The following is a 16,330-nucleotide window of genomic DNA, read 5'->3' on the forward strand; positions in this document are numbered from 1 at the left end:
GAATAAAATCAACATTATACAATAAATAAGGTTTCAAAAATAAAATCAACACTTTACAATTAAAAATGTATTTTTGAACCATAAAAAATGGTTCAAAAATAAAACCGACAGTTCAAAATGTATAATGGTAACTGTTTCTATCTGTTCAGTCCATAAACTAAGCCTGGGATCAAAAAATGTATTGAAGATGTCATTAGCAGAGACAAATGGTTCTACAAAGTCTTGGCTAAATGGCTAAAAAATAAAATCAATACTTACAAAAATGGTTAAGAAGCGCATTACAAACCATTGGTTGAAATGGAGCGTTAAATTCAAGTCTCCATTACAGACAAGAGAATGCAACGTTGTGTTAATAATCCATTTGAGGAGCCGGCAGTTTATCTTGAAGAAATAAATGACGATGCAAAAGTTAATTAGACTGTAACATGCGCAGTCCACTGCTCAACCACTGCGGACACGGCTCCGCTGCTGCGAAGAATTAGAAACCGCTGGGAGTAACTCATCCAGCGGATTTAACAAATGGAGCCTTCTGGGTTAACGTTACCCAGGAGAGCGACGTTCTGGAGGAGCTGCAGGGCGGGCCACATAAAATGACATGGCGGGCCACATGTGGCCCGCGGGCCTTGAGTTTGACACATGTGATCTAGTGCATTATTATTATTATTATTATTATTATTATTATTATTATTATTATTATTATTATTATTTTTTATTATTATTATTTTTTTTACAAATTAAAATTATTGTAATTTTCATCTTAGGGTTGTCTCTATAATATATTTGCACATATAATGATACTCTTCTCACATTGAAAATAGAACAGTTTGCTTATTTACTGTGCAATTTTATATTTCTGCAGTCAGATTTAATTTATATAAATGGTAATGTTTTGTATTTTGCACCCTTTTACAGTTCTTCCAAGATTGCTCTCTATTTAATGCAAATAATATTGTCTAGCATAAATATCCCCTTGAAACATTTTCACATTTCCAATAAAGGGTTGTCTTGTAGATCCATCCAACTACTCTGTCTAGCATTCTTGTAGGACATGCATTCCCACAGCATGATACTGCCATGACCATACTTAAGATTATTGATGCTGTATTTATGGCGATGTGCATTATTAATTTTGTACAATAGTATTGCATAAAGGCCAATAAAGTTCTATTTTCTGCATTTTTACATGCAATTCTAATTTCCTCAAGACATTAAAAGTACATCTTCTTTTGCTTAAATGATCACATTAACCTTTAGCTGAGTTTAAGTAAAGTTTAACAGTTTGTTAATTAACTTGTTTCCATTTTATTGTGACGTCTGTACACAGTAAAAAATGCTGGGTTATTTTCATAACCCAATTTCTGGGTTGAAGCTGTTGGGTCATAGGTTGGGTTAGTTTGACCAAATATTGGGTCAAAATTCATAACTCATGAGTTGGGTCAGAAATTTATCGGAAGTCTACATCTTGCACACTTCTGTTGGGCCAGGAGTTGGGTGGGTAGATTTACCCAAACGGTTGGGTTAAAGATGAAACTTGGAAGAAGCCACGCCCCTCTTCACAAGCCTCCATTTTCAACATGACTGTGAACATTGCATAACGGACTTCTCCTCTACTTTGAAATAAGACATGGTAAGTAAAAAGAAGATAAAGTTTCAACGTTTATAGAATTTTATACATAAATTGAATTTATTTCAAACATGTTTGATATTTATTTTTATGGTTATTTAAAATGTTTATTACGGTAGGTTCCTCTGACAAAGAGCTTCGGTGTTGCTACAATACGGATGTTGGGGAAAAAATAGATGAAGGGGAAGGGCACAATTTGTCAAGTAAATTAAATTCAGTTTTTAATATAACCTCAATCATATTTGTTCGTAACTTAACATAGTCAAATTTTTAAAAATCGATTTAGTTTTAAAAGAAAAGGTAGTTGACGGTTTGTCCCCTGATTTTTGCAATATGCGCGCGCATCCTTAGCGGGCTGAGGCTACGTGTTCGAACACCAGCAGTAATGGCGGAGGAGAGCGAGAAGAGCTTTAATAATGTGGGTATATTATGCTTTTTGAAAATAAAATAACTTTTGCAAAGTTATTAGGCGATAAATTAGTTGTGTAAACCTGAATTATGCGCTCGGTTTATTAACATATAGCTTAATTACAAACATGCTCGGACGTGTTCGCACTTATCGCTCCCCTCCAGCCGCCGGCTCGTCTCGCCCTCTGTCAGTTGACCGGGCGGAGCGGCTCGTTAAGCCGAGAGAGAACGACCGTCTCCCGGCACATTGCTTTCAAACTCCCGCTGGTTTTAGGCAACGAATTAAAAGCAAAACTAAGACAATATCTAATGTTAATGTTTGCTCATTTTATTATTATTGTTACTACGGTATTAATTACAAATACATCTATTTAAAGTTGGTGCTGAAAGTTATTCAGCACTAAGTTTGTGTTAAGTTTTACTTCTAAATTAAATTATATGTCATTTTATTTTATTAAGTGCTATATTTATTTTTAGGAACATAAAATTACTCTGAACATTTGAAATTGCTGGCTAATTACAAGTTATTTGCAGTTGAGACAGCTATAAGATTTAATTCAGTCATTAAAGTTTGATTTGTGATTTTGTCTTTTCTGATAGATTTTGTAATTTTACATCCAGGATCTTCAGGAGAATTAAGCGAAACCCAAACTCCTCGTTCTCAACGAAGACCTTCTGCATGACCAAGAACATGAGTCTGCTCCCTCAAGGTATTGAAGCTCAGAAGAAATGTTCTCTAAAATGTTGTCATGCTTTTTAGTTACTGTAACATTTTAACACTAACTTATGTTTGATACAGAAGATGATGTAGTCCTGCAGCTGCTGCCAGTACTCCTTCCTGCTCCACCTTACTAATTTGGGAGAAGTTTCAGATCCATCAACCTGGAAATTCAGATGTTTTCATTGATATCCAGCCTGTAAGTCAACCTTCATCTCTGAATAATGCTCAGATTGTTTAAGTGCATCACATTCAATAGTGAGGTTTTGTGTTAAACTAGAATCAGTCAGAAATTAGTTTTTGAGAATGTAGCCCTTTACCTTTAAATTCACTAAAGGCCTGTTTTTGTGCTTCTCTCTCTTGTTCTCAACGAAGATCTTTTGTATGGCCAAGAAGAGAAAGGAGCGGCCGTCTTCTCAACAACATGAATTTTCTCCCTTAAGGTATTGAAGCTCAAGAGATGTTTATAAACTGTTAACATTTAACATTTTAACACAAGCTTATGTTTCCCATGCAGACAAGATGATGTAGCCCTGCAGCTGCTGCCAGTGCTCCTCCCTACTTACACATTTGGGAGAAGAGTTTCAGATCCATCAACCTGGAAGTTCAGAGGGTTTCATTGATATCCAGCCTGTAAGTCAACATTCATCTCTGAATCATGCTCAAATTGTTTGCTGTTTATATAAGTTCATCACTAATGGCCTGTTATTTTCTGTCTTCTCTCTCCATCAGGTTGGGACAAACCTGGTGGTGCATCTACAAAATGTGACAACCTGTATGTCCTCATGCAGGGAGACAGGCAAAATGCTAAAGTGTCGTTAAAAATGCTCCTTGTTTAATGGCTGAAAGGTTTACTTGTAGTTTGCTTTAAAACAGACTTTTTTTCATTAAATGTTTTCTAATATGGAGTAACAGATACTTCTGGAGTTGTAGCCAAATGAATTGAAGTGATTTAACTACTTATGTTTTGTAACTTTTGTAAATGAAATTGCTGGCTCTATATATGTATCATGTGGAAATAAAAGAAGCTTTAAATTCATATGTCTTTTAATCCTGTTTTTATATAGTGAAATTTAAAATAATTTTTTTTAACCCAACTATAGTGGTATAATAACCCTTGTGTTGGGTTATGAATTTCAACCCAATTTTGGGTCAGTTTAACCAATTTAAACAAGTCAATTTAACCCAACGTTTGGTTAGTTGCCATGACCCAATGTGCTGGGTCAAACCCTCAACCCAACCCAGTTGGGTTAAAACAACCCAGCGTTGGGTCGGTCCATATTTGACCCAGCGCTGGGTTACGTATTGGGTTATTTTTAACCCAGCAGTTTTTACTGTGTATCAGTTTCGCCTGCACAAGGTTCTTCTTCTGCAACAGTTATTCATTATTAGGCTATTTCATAAATAAGAAGCTAGTTTATTTTGGTGACTACAGTAGTTGTACACAGCCGTCGATAGAACGTGTTACTGTGGTAGTCAACGACCACGTTGTCATGACAACTTGCGTCACTGTTGGTAGGAACTATGGGAACTCCCACCGGGCTTCCTTACTTACACTTCCGTAAAGTTTAGTAGGTGCAACAGGGTGACTGTAGCGTACTGCACGCTACTTAGTTGAGTTTCGTTTATATTTTATTTCGACTCACTTCAGTTTTATTTATTTTTAAAAATGAGCGAAATTAAACCAGAGGATAAAACAGCAACCGATAAAAATGAAGAGGAACAAGACTGGGAAGCAGCTAAAGCTTTCTTTGAGAGTCTAAAGACAAAAGCACCGAGGCCGGTGAGTTTGTCACTGAACTGTTTTTACTTATCTCTATCATTATGACTTTTAAAGTAGTATGGTTTAAGTATCGGTAATGGTTTTTCTGGGTTCCTCTGTCTGTGTCAGCCCAAACCCCAGAATGCGGTAACCATCGCCGTCTCCTCTCGCACCCTCTTCAACATGGTGGCAGAGAGGAAAATCTTCGTGGATGAAGGAGTGGAGAAGTACGTCGCTTTTCAGGTGGAACATGAAAACGATCCGTTAAAGCCGGGGCCTGCATTCCCTTTTGTAAAGGTAGGCCTGTTGGTCAGGGTGTGGCAAACAGCTGTAACTCCGTTCGTGGATCCTTTTAAGGCATTCATTCCATTTGTAGCCAATACTGGCAACAAGCCATCAGTCATGGTGTTATTGTAACTTTGCCAAACCTGTTATGTTGATGTGACCCGATCATTCAAATACACCAAAAGAATCAAACTCCTTTAGATTTATTGCATTAGGAGTCAGTAACTTATGAGAATCATAGAGCTACAGTCACAGCTACGAGAACACTTTTTAGAGGATTTTGCAAAGTAAATGACAAAAGACCGAACAGTCTAACAGGTTTCTACTTTTCAATCTCTGACTCCCATAAAAAGTTTTTTTTCTCTTATTGTGTGTTAATAATTGTGCAATTGTTTTCTTGGAATGAATAAGTCCACAATTGAGTCTATCTATCTATCTATCTATCTATCTATCTATCTATCTATCTATCTATCTATCTATCTATCTATCTATCTATCTATCTATCTATCTATCTATCTATCTATCTATCTATCTATCCATACACACATATATATATATATATATATATATATATATATATATATATATATATATATATATATATGTATGTATGTATGTATGTATGTATGTATATATATAAAAAAAAAATTCCCCTTTTTTTTTTTTTATATATATACATACATACATACATACATACATACATACATACATATATATATATATATATATATATATATATATATATATATATATATATATATATATATGTGTGTATGGATAGATTCTGACATATATATATATATATATATATATATATATAGTAGATGAAAGTTTTTTTATTAAAAATTAATAATAAATAATAATATTAAAGAATATATATATATATATATAAAGGCTTTTTTTACCCCTTATTTTTGTCAGTTGAATTGTAATTCCTCTTTTAAGGCAGGTTCAACATTGAAACAGGTGTCACTTATTGGTTTGACAGTGGCATTATGAAAAAATCTGACCTAATTTTGTTTTCCAGAAGTGGAACATGAGTTGAGTTGAATCTCATCCATCTGTCCATCCATTTGCTCTGCTTCTATAACATATTATTCCTATCTCATATAGGAAATATGTGATTCCAAGACCACTAAAGTCATTTATTTCCACAGTCAGAGCATATATTGTGTAATTTATATAAACGGGAAAGAATGGCAAACCTTTTGTAATACTGTTGTTACCTCATGTGTAACACAATGTCTCAATATCCTTTCTTTTCCTTGAGTTAAGAAGGTCTGATATATGTTACAGGCTCTCATGAATGTCAACACTCGACTTAGGAACCTTTACCCCGACAGCGAGGAGCTGTTTGACATCGTCTTGATGACTAACAACCACGCTCAAGTCGGCGTGCGCCTGATTAACAGCATTAATCACTACGGTACGCTGCGTTTCTTAACCAAACATTGTTAATCGTTCAGCTCTGCAACGCCTCGCTACATCAGCAGGCATAATCAAGAAGAGAACTCATTAGAGCTGGGGTTTCATTCTTCATGCATATCTAATGTGTTTGATGCTCTTTCAGGTTTGACCATAGAGAGATTCTGTATGACTGGAGGGAAAAGTCCTATAGGTTACCTGAAGGCCTACATGACAAACCTTTACCTCTCAAAAAGTGCAGACAAAGTTACAGAAGCGATAGAGGAAGGTAAGAGGAGATGTCCTTTGATTACAGCCAGAACATTTAACACACAAACTTTTATTTTAAATATTTATTTAATACCGTTACCCTCCATAATTATTTTCACCTCTCATGAAGATGTCCATAAAAAAACCAAGATATTATGTAAGGTGGAAAAAAATCCCCTCATGTCACTGTTAGCAACATGCACCAAAGTGTAGCATATAGGTATTATCAAATCTCCATAGTAACCATTTATTTTCTCAGCCTTTGTATGCATTTGTAAAGAGCTGCAAGTCGGTTAACAGAAAGGCTGAGCTTTATGGCTCCTCCTGTCTAATCTAAAACTTAAATTTGCATATTCTTAATAAAAAATATCTCTTTTATCAAATATGGGGTATATTTACTAGTTTCAAATCGTTAAATGTGAGGATTTGCTGCTTTTATCCAAAATGATGCATAACCACAAAGAACCAGAACTGAAAAGAAAACGAGAAGACACACTGAAGTTTGTGATCATAACATTGCAAAATGTGGAAACATTCAAGCGGTAGGGAAGCTTTTGCGAGTCACTATTATTTTTGGTGAAATCTACCCAGGTGGTTGCTGAAACCTGAAGTTGAGCGTCAGTTCAAACATCTTATAATGAAATATAGGGCTGACATTAGCCTGCGGCAGAAATCCAAGAACAGAACATCCACTTGTCATCTTTTTTTTTTAACCGTTTCTTTCCTCCATGAAGGGATCGCTGCAGCCACCATGTTTATGCCAAAACAGGAGAGCGATCTGAGCGACACTCAGCTGAGAGTGGCGTTTGATGGTGACGCCGTCCTCTTCTCAGACGAGTCGGAGATCATTGTGAAGAAGCACGGCCTCGACACTTTCTTTGAGCATGAGAAAAAGTTTGAGAACAAACCTTTGGCTCAGGTAAAAAGGCACTGTCGTCTACGTGCAACATCTCTGATACCTGACAAAAATGAGATCACATGTCTTCTTAAAATAACTCAAACGCCATGACTCCACACAACATGCCAGCCCAGTGTTCAATTCTTTTACATAGCTTTAAAATGACTTTTGTTGCAGCTTCAACTTTTAAGGGTTTTTCGTCCATTAGTCATATTTTCTCTCTCCATCAGTGAAGTGTGATAAATATCTGAACTTGCACACAGATTTATAACCAGTCTGAATGTGAAGATACAGGTTTGTCAGACTTTTAACTCCTGGAGTTGTGAACCTGTCTAACCTGCTGTAGAGAACCATGCAAAACTGTTCATACCCTGTCATGGTTTAATGGTTTTGCAACAACAAACCTCGATTATACTGAGACAACGTAGCACATGATTAAGAAGGTGACGCCTTCTACTAATACACCTGTAATCAAAGGTTCTGCAAATAAAAATGCTAAAAGTGTTGCATGCATATGTATTCAGCTCATTTTTACTTGTTAGACCCTTGAATAAAACCCAGTATGACAATTTGGAGTTGAATTAATTTCATTTTATTTACGTAGTGCAGATTTACTACAAATGTCCTCTCAATGCACTTTCCAAAAAATGATCCATCTTACATACGGTCAACTCAATCAAATAATACAGACCCATTGAAATTAAGCTGTGCTTATATAAAAGAAATTGCAAGGAGTTGATGAGAACAGTAACTTTTATCTTTTACTTCAGCACAGGTCATGGTTGATGGGATGATTAATGGAGCTAAAGTTTGAACTGCACCTTAAAGTAGGACAAACAAAAACATATGGCCATATTCCCATATTCATGTGTCAGAATGGCCCAGTAAAAAGGACCGACGTAAAGCCAATTGAAAATTTTGTGAACACTTAAAAATCACAGTATTGAATCGGGTATGAATGCAGTTGCAGGCAGCACTTTTCAGATTTTATTTGTAAAATAATAAAAAAATATACATAATTTTCCTGCCACTTCACAATTGATCAATACTTCATGTTTGGGCATCATTATAAAATCCCAATAAAAATTTAAGTTTGTGGTTTTAATATGTAAATTAAAAAAAAGTTTAAGAGGAATGAAGTCTTAGCTTTTTTTTTTAATACATCTGTTGTCACACTACTCATTTTACGGGACATTAACCCGATTCTGTGCTTCACACAGGGTCCATTAAAGTGCTTCCTGGAGGCCCTCGGTAAGCTCCAGAGAAAATTTTATGCCAAGAACGAGCGTCTGAATTGCCCGATCAGAACCTTCCTGGTCACAGCCCGCAGCGCAGCCAGCTCCGGCGCACGAGTCCTGAAGACCCTCCGCAGCTGGGGCCTGGAGATCGACGAGGCCCTCTTTCTGGCCGGGGCTCCCAAGGGCCCTCTGTTGCAGAAAATCAGACCTCACATCTTCTTCGACGACCAGATGTTCCACATTGAGGGGGCCAATGAGCTGGGAACCATATCTGCACATGTGCCTTATGGAATTGGACAGAAGTACAACAAGGGGAAGCTCATCGAGGAGCCCAAAAAAGAAGAGTAATTTGCAAGTGACATACACTACACTAATTTATCTGCATAGGACGAGATTTGCTCCAAATCAATCATGTTTTAAAGAAGCAGTATTATGTGTTTTACAGGCACATCGGGGCATTTTCTAGCACCATCAAGTAACTATGTCACCTTCAGTTTTTATAAAAAGGCTGTATATGTAAAATATCACAATATAATGCTTTAAAATTGAGGCTTTATTTCTTTAAGAAACTCCTTGCTCTTTCCGAGACTCCGCCTTCAGCACGTCATCACAACAACGTGTGTTGCACTGAGAAGTAGCTCATACCATGAGCTCAGCAGATGCGCAGCTCTTCTAGGTGTTTGCTAATTGCTGCTGCCGCTACTTTGGAGGAGCTGAGAGGTAAAGATGTGACTTGGTGTGAGCAAGCGTTTTGCAAACCCAAACGGCTGCCAGCGGAGGTTAAAGGATTTCTCAAACATGCATGAAAGAATCAAAGCTGCACCCCAGTCATGTTTCTGACGAGGGAATAACATTATAACATGAAGTAAAGCTCAAAAAAGTCGATTTTTACACAATACTGCCACTTTTAAAGTGCCCCACTAAAGAAAACGTTAGAATTTAGTTTATTAAAGGATTTTGCAATATGTATGGTGAGAATATAATATCTGCCAAAATGTATTTTCACAACATAGATTTACCTTAGGCAATCCACATTTTTTCCCCCTTTTAATTCTAGACAGAAAAAATATCTATTGTTACCTTTTTTCTGCATCTGCTTCCTTTTGAAAAACTCAGTCAGGAATAAATACATTGTTAATAAAGTTTACATCATTTTTGTTTATTCCTCTTTGTGCCGTGTTTGTATTTTTCTTTGACCTTGAACACGTAACGGTCCGCTCTCTCCTGTTTGGTAAAAATTGCCCGATCCATCATTTTTTGGCAACGTTCTTGCACTTTTATAGAACACATACATATTTTAAAACATTTCTGCCAGGGTAGAAATGCTGTGGCTTAAAGGGACACTGATGCTGCCTTTCTATGTTTTTCTTCTTGGTGGATGTTGACATAAAACTTCTATTGTTTTGATGCTTTTCTTATTTTCAAGTTGCATTTGTAACATTGGACCAAACTACTTGTGTTAGTTTTCGAACAGCATATTTAACGCTGCAGAATTATGCACGTCGGTATTTTCCAAATGCTGGAAATATCTGTATTTGTCACTTGTTTTGTGCCGTTCAACTTTTCTATCTATAGCTACTTTCACACGGACTCTGTGAAAGTAGAGCCTGTGTGAAAGTTTTGGATTGTCAGATTGTATTGAGCTCTGAGCATGCAGTCGGGTTAATAAAGTAATGTAGATCAATCTTGTTTATTGGTGTTTGGGGTAAGCACTAAATTAGTAAGCATTTTTAAGCATTTTGATAAAATCTATTTTTAGTCTATATTGTACTCCGTTTACATATTGAAATAAGAATATGAAAACAAAAAAAAAGTACATGCTTTTTTTAAAAGAATAAAAATATTTTCTGTTCCAAAAAGCATTGATTGTGCCTCTTTGTGCTTCTGCATTTATAATTTTAGGTTAGTTCATTTGTGTATGTTTTTTTTTTGCCCTTAATAAATGAAATAATCATTTGATATAATATTTTAGATTAAAATAGATTTGATGTCCTGATGTTTAAGTGTAGTAAATTAGAAAAAACATAAGACTTTTAAGTGGTAAATAAATTTAAACTACTGTACAAAGATGTTTTATTTTGATTTCTTTACTTTTATTGTAATTAGATTCTAAACAATTAATATAAATATCGTCTTATATGACAGGTTTTAAATACTCGTACTGTAGTTGAAGCTACCGCAAATAAGAAAGCAAATTTGGAGCAAATGTTAGACATTTTCTCCTCTTATACATAGAAAATTGGAAGCAAGCAGTGGAAGTTTTAGCTGAAATCTTTAAGAGACTCCTGACTGTTTTTCCTGTCCTGGCTTAATGCTGCCAGTAGGCTTTCTGAAGAGTTTTACAAGACATAAACTCATTTAAGTAGAATGGATCAGTGAAGAAAAAAATATTGGCTGCAGGAAGAAGGAGTCTTCTCGATATCTTATGGCACAATGAGAAGTCCAAAGACAGGAAAGACACATTTAATTTACGTAATAATCCTATTAAAAAGCGAAACATTTTTTGTACTACCTTTATAGGTTATTTTTACCCCAAGATATAACATATAGTCTTGAAGCATCATTATTCAAAGAACAGTTAAGCTAGACATTGTCTTTTAGGGATGTTTTTTTTTAAGTTTGGTGGCTTGAAGAAAAGAAAGTACATGTAAATTGTTTAAATCTACTTTGTATCATCTATAAAAAATGGTTCAAGTGTCTGTGCCCCCATTGAGGAAAACATCAACAGCTTCTATGTATCTGAATGTTTTAAAGCTAAATTCCTACCACTAGTTGTGTGTATCTTGACTCACCAGTAGGTGGCGGTGTGTAGCTACAGTTCTCTCCACTTTTACTCCTTCTGATCTCACATCCTCAGGTTTGGTACAACTGGTTGTCATTTCACCGTTAGATGGCGCTGTATGACTACTTTTATCTTTGCTCCCACGTTGTTTTAGTCACATACTACACGTAACCTAATTCAACAATGTGCAATGCCAACTATTAGATAACCAGAGGGAAACGATAATAATAGTAATAAAAATGAAATAGTTATTGCATGCTCCGGGGAATATTGTTCTTTTTTAACATTACTGAACTCATTCTGGAGGTGGCATCATGATGCTGTGTTGGAGAGACAGGAACGTAAAAAGCTTTATTGTTTTAAAAGAGAAGAAAGAAAACTTTAATATTAGTTTCTTCACTTCAAAACTGTTTCTTTATCTGGTTGTATTATGCCGTCTCGCCAATAGATGGCACTAGGTAGCAGCAATTGCTCCCATTTTTGTTTCCCCCCTCACATCCTCCTCTTTGACAGAACGTCATTTGCTTGATAAATTTATTTCAAATAATCCAATTCAGTATTCTCCAATGCATGTGAGCAGTTGATCTTATCTGTATTCTTTATGGTTTTGTTTACCTTGTGCTGCAGAAGACTGTCATGTTGTATGTGTGTGATTTCATTAGCCGTGAAGAGATGCTCCTGCTTAATTAACAGGCATCACACAGAGAAAAGAAGAAAACCCACAAGGAATATTTGCATTTTCTGAACTACAGCAAGAAACTATTAACACAAAAATCACTTCTAACAGTTTTTGCATGCTTTGAGGAATATTTTCTTTCTTTTTTTTTCAGTTATAATCTAACTCCTTCTAGGCTCATTTTGCTGCCTCATTAATATCCCTGCCAAGTGCAGCAAGGGCAATACAACACAAATAACTTCTTTTCACTGAACATTAAGGTCTAATTGGAAGTTAATGAGCTGTCCTTCGGTTCCTGAAAGAGAATCTGGAGATTAGCTCTAGGCTCCATGTTTGATGTGAGTTATTTATAACTAGAAATATGATTGTAAAGATCAGTTAAGGAGTATTTCATTTTTGCAATTTGAGAGTAAAGCAGTGACATACAGGTGATTAGTATTTGAGTATTTGCAGGTAAATGAATAGGGGGGAAGGGAAACACCTTGGGATGTATAAGTGTATTTTCTTTTTATCATGTGCTTTGAAGTCCTGCACTCACTTTTATGCATGTGTGTTTAATTTTGTATTTATAAATAAACACATTTCTCACATCTTCCCTGTTAAAACCTTGTGCAGAAGTTTTCCTTTTTAAATAGTAGCTATTAGCTTATTTTTTTGTTTGTAAATGTATGATATCACCTCAGGGAGTTCATGAGATGCAGAACAGGCTGTTGTTGCAAGTTTTATTAACAGAATGTGCAACAATGTGGAAAAGGTGTGACATCTAACAGTAAGACATCTTTAGTAAGAAACATGAAGATTGGGTGCATCCTTTAGCATTATCATAAACTGAGGTAATGCATCATATTTGATCCAGTTGTGTGAAACTTGTCAAATCTGACCTTTTTTCAAGTAACTGCACCTATCGAATGATGAGGACGTTGGATTTCTGGCTTGTTTTCCATCAGGTTTTTCTCTCATAGTTTCTGCTACCGACTTGCTCATCTAGTCAGCGGAGCATCTCTGCATCAAGCCTGTCAGGCTGCAGAGCGCGTGCACTGCTGCACGCTGCGACCAGCCTACTGTTCCCATGGATACTCGCTGCTGACACCACCAGAACTGTGTAGGCTCGTTGAAGATATAATTAATAACAAAGGATTAGAGGCAAAGGTAGCATGGGGCTCAGTATAAGAAACCTCATCATACAGTTACTATAATTGGCACCCTTTGTGTGCGCGCGTGTGCGTGTGTGTGTGTGCGTGTGTGTGTGTGTGTGTGTGGATGCCACAGGAAAAGTTAGAGGAAAATAACCATGCACTGACTCTCTGCTGCATTTATCTTCTTGACAAGCAATTTGCTCTAAATATGTTTTCTTGGTTGGTGTTTCAGAATGTTTTCTGAAAGTAATTTATTTGGAGCATCAGAAACACGTCGGTGCCTTAATGCCCAAACTGAATATGCGAGGGTCAGTCACTTAGCATAATTAAGTGGCTCTATATCCAGTTCTAAGATACTCTTATTTGTGTCTCAAATGAAGTGCACCCAATTTAAGATGCATTAGCGTAAAACAAAAGAAAACATTACATTTCATTGTTGTGTTTTCCTGAATGAACATAGAGTGACTAATGAGACATACAATAGAAGGATTACCTGAAGCAGTTACTAAAAAGTAAAGGCAAGGTGCAGACGAAATGCTTGTTTTTTTTTTAGATTGACGATGCGCTTGGTGATGTACGTGTTTGGGAACAGCGTGTCTTATTTTAAAGCTTGTTTGGTCAGGAGGCGCATGCAAACATCCTGCCTCGTAGAAGTCCAGATGGTAACTGGCTTTACTTGCAAAAGTCTTTTATGTATATTGAACTTTTTTCACATCTTGTTTTCGCAACAACCAGAAACTAAACTACCATGCTTTTTGTTAAAAAAAAATAAAAAATCAGATAAGTGGAAGTTTAATGTTTCATGGTTTTCAAAGGTTTTTGGAAATAATTCCCTTTGCTCTGACATCCCTTAACACAATCCAGTGCAACCAGTTTCCATCACAAGTCGCTTAAGGGCCACCATCCACTCATGACACAATTATTAGTTTTGCACGCCATACATCTGTCAAAGAGGAATTTTACTGGTGCAAAAAAAGCCAAACAGGGGTATTTATTGAATTTGCTAAAAGCCAGATGCTCTGGTTAGCCAGAGCTCAACTTTCTGAGAAAGAAAAATCAAGATATAACACTACACATCACACACCCAAAACTCAAAGTGAAACAAAATAGTGGCAGAGTCATCATCGGTGGACGTTTATTGGCATGCTTTATATCTAATCCTGCTCAATCTTGGGTTTAGGTTGCCCTGACCTAAATCCAATAAGGAATCAGTGGCAAAACAAGAAAATGTATTTTTTGCATATGCTTTCAACTCAGTCTGACTGAGTTTTTTAATACTTTGAAAAGGAGAATGGTATCTTAAATCGTGCAAATCTATTAGAATATTGATCATAAAAGCAGAAATGAGGCCCATGGTAACTTTGGAGGAGCAGCAGAGGTTCATAACTGTGGTGAGAGAACATTGACAGGAGAGCCATTACTCATCCACTCTTTGAATGTTGCCTTTACTGAGCAGTGGCAAGAAGAAAGCCTTAAGAAGACCAGCTTGTATGTATGTGGTTTTCAGAGCAAACGCAACGAGGCACTCTGGTTAGATGACTGTGTGATCCAAAACTCCAGAGCAAAAGTGGAACAGAGTGTGCAAAAAAAAAAAGAAAAAAAGAACAAGACATGGAGCTGAAATGGAGGTTAACCTTGTAGCAGATTGCCCCTAAATAAACAGCTAGAGCCACAATGGATTGGTTTCATCAAACCAAGGCAACAAATTGTACATAACTCTACTATTAGGCTGTCAAAAACCGTGAAATGGTTCAACCTTTCTTCTAAAACGTCTCGCAAACACATTTTTCAGGAATATAAAAAAGTAATTAATCAACTGATTGATTCTGCTTCATATGCTCATGCTGCTGGGTATTTTTAAATTAAGGCCGCAAGCAGGGTAAAAAAGTGCAGAATTTGTGAAGTGGAGGAGGAGAGTGTGAAATCTAAGACCTTAAACTTTGCTTGAAAAAACCTAAAATCGAAACATTGTTCTTCTTTCCTGCCTCGTGTTACCGGAGTTGGATTCTCTGCTGCAGATCGCTCATTTCCCCAAAACTCTCCGAGCTGTGAAGACGGTTAACGCTCATGGTAACAGCTCAGTTAATCTGCTGCACGATGCTGCACCCACCATTTGTTGTGAGACTCGGTTGTTGGAGCGCTGTAAGTGATGTGACAGGCTCTGTTGACTGAACACTGTGCTATGATAATGACATGTATTGAGGTCAGCTGTTCCCCTCCTCTGTATCCTATAGACACATCGTCTGTGCATTGACTTCAAACTCATCTGCTTTGTAGCTGATTGAGACGTTGCGAAAAAATACAAAAATAAATAAATAATACGAATAAGTTTACATTCCTGTCAAGATTGTCAAGATTAAACCATACAATGATTTCTCTGTGTGGTGGTGATGGCACAGGCGACAGTCAAGTAGCTACAGGTTCTCCTCCCTTTTGCCGTTTATGTGCTTCTGTAATTGCTGTCTCGCTAATATTATTGCACATCCAAAAGTATTTTATGTGGAAACTTTATCCTCACACTCACAGAGAGCGCTGGCTTTCATTCAATTTGGCCAGTTCTCATTTGATTTGCACAGCGTGACCGTCTGAAAGCCAAGCGACGGGTCCGGAGGCATCGGGGAGGGGTCTCGGCACGAGATGGATTAGTGACGCCACGTCGACACTCTGTTCTTATCTCGGGTTTTTCCACCAGCACACCTGTTAGCCATTATTGATGGACTTGGTTCAGAAACAAGGCCCAGTTGGTGCGTAAGCCCCTCCCCCCCCTTTCGCAAACTTGAACATCCTGCATGCAGATGTGAAAATGAGAACAGGTTAAGTGACTCTCAGGAGAGGCTTCCAGCAATCTGAAATCAATCACGCCGTTCGTGTTCCCGAAGAAGGCTGATTGGGCTTCCCGATGTTCTCCGCTGAGCTATTAATTCACTGACACGAAATGTCAGCTTGCGTTGAAAAAAAAAACAAAACAAAAAAAAAACATTCAACGGTGATGAAAGGAAATAAAAGATTCCTTTGCGTTCCTATTCTAAAAAATACTATTCCTGGCATACCTTTTGTCTCTGTCAGACAGTGGCTTGCACAAGCAGTCAACAGTTGAACTTTTTCACATTTGTCACGTCAACACCTTCA

At 36.8% G+C, this 16,330-nt stretch overlaps 1 protein-coding gene and 1 long non-coding RNA gene across 6 annotated transcripts; both read left to right on the forward strand.

The window, feature by feature from the left end:
- Window positions 1-1,329: 1,329 nt before the first annotated feature.
- Window positions 1,330-3,789, forward strand: LOC148153071 (uncharacterized). 5 transcript variants are annotated; one of them, XR_015761786.1, is made up of 6 exons: window positions 1,330-2,042; window positions 2,633-2,742; window positions 2,832-2,949; window positions 3,126-3,193; window positions 3,268-3,383; window positions 3,483-3,789. It is a non-coding gene; the product is annotated as an uncharacterized LOC148153071 (long non-coding RNA). The 5 variants fall into 5 exon arrangements; XR_015761787.1 differs by having other exon boundaries at window positions 2,654-2,742; XR_015761788.1 differs by having other exon boundaries at window positions 1,330-1,627; window positions 2,654-2,742.
- A 510-nt stretch (window positions 3,790-4,299) lies between these two features.
- Window positions 4,300-10,466, forward strand: nt5c1bb (5'-nucleotidase, cytosolic IB b). Its single transcript, XM_014978111.2, has 6 exons — window positions 4,300-4,533; window positions 4,642-4,809; window positions 6,094-6,223; window positions 6,368-6,490; window positions 7,206-7,390; window positions 8,590-10,466. Exons 1-6 carry the CDS (start codon window positions 4,420-4,422, stop codon window positions 8,953-8,955), a joined length of 1,086 nt encoding a protein of 361 aa, XP_014833597.2. The 5' UTR covers window positions 4,300-4,419; the 3' UTR covers window positions 8,956-10,466.
- The last annotated feature ends 5,864 nt before the right edge of the window (window positions 10,467-16,330 follow it).

Source organism: Poecilia mexicana, unplaced genomic scaffold, assembly GCF_051168715.1.
Source record: "Poecilia mexicana isolate PSO_F unplaced genomic scaffold, ASM5116871v1 scaffold_21, whole genome shotgun sequence".
In the NCBI taxonomy this organism is placed as follows: Eukaryota; Metazoa; Chordata; class Actinopteri; order Cyprinodontiformes; family Poeciliidae; genus Poecilia; species Poecilia mexicana.

Bases quoted from the DNA above. Each gene is read 5' to 3' on its own strand.
- nt5c1bb (XM_014978111.2), top strand. From the start codon at position 4,420: ATGAGCGAAATTAAACCAGAGGATAAAACAGCAACCGATAAAAATGAA. The intron at 4,534-4,641 runs GTGAGTTTGTCA...TGTCTGTGTCAG, and splicing joins AGACAAAAGCACCGAGGCCG to CCCAAACCCCAGAATGCGGT. The intron at 4,810-6,093 runs GTAGGCCTGTTG...TATATGTTACAG, and splicing joins CTGCATTCCCTTTTGTAAAG to GCTCTCATGAATGTCAACAC.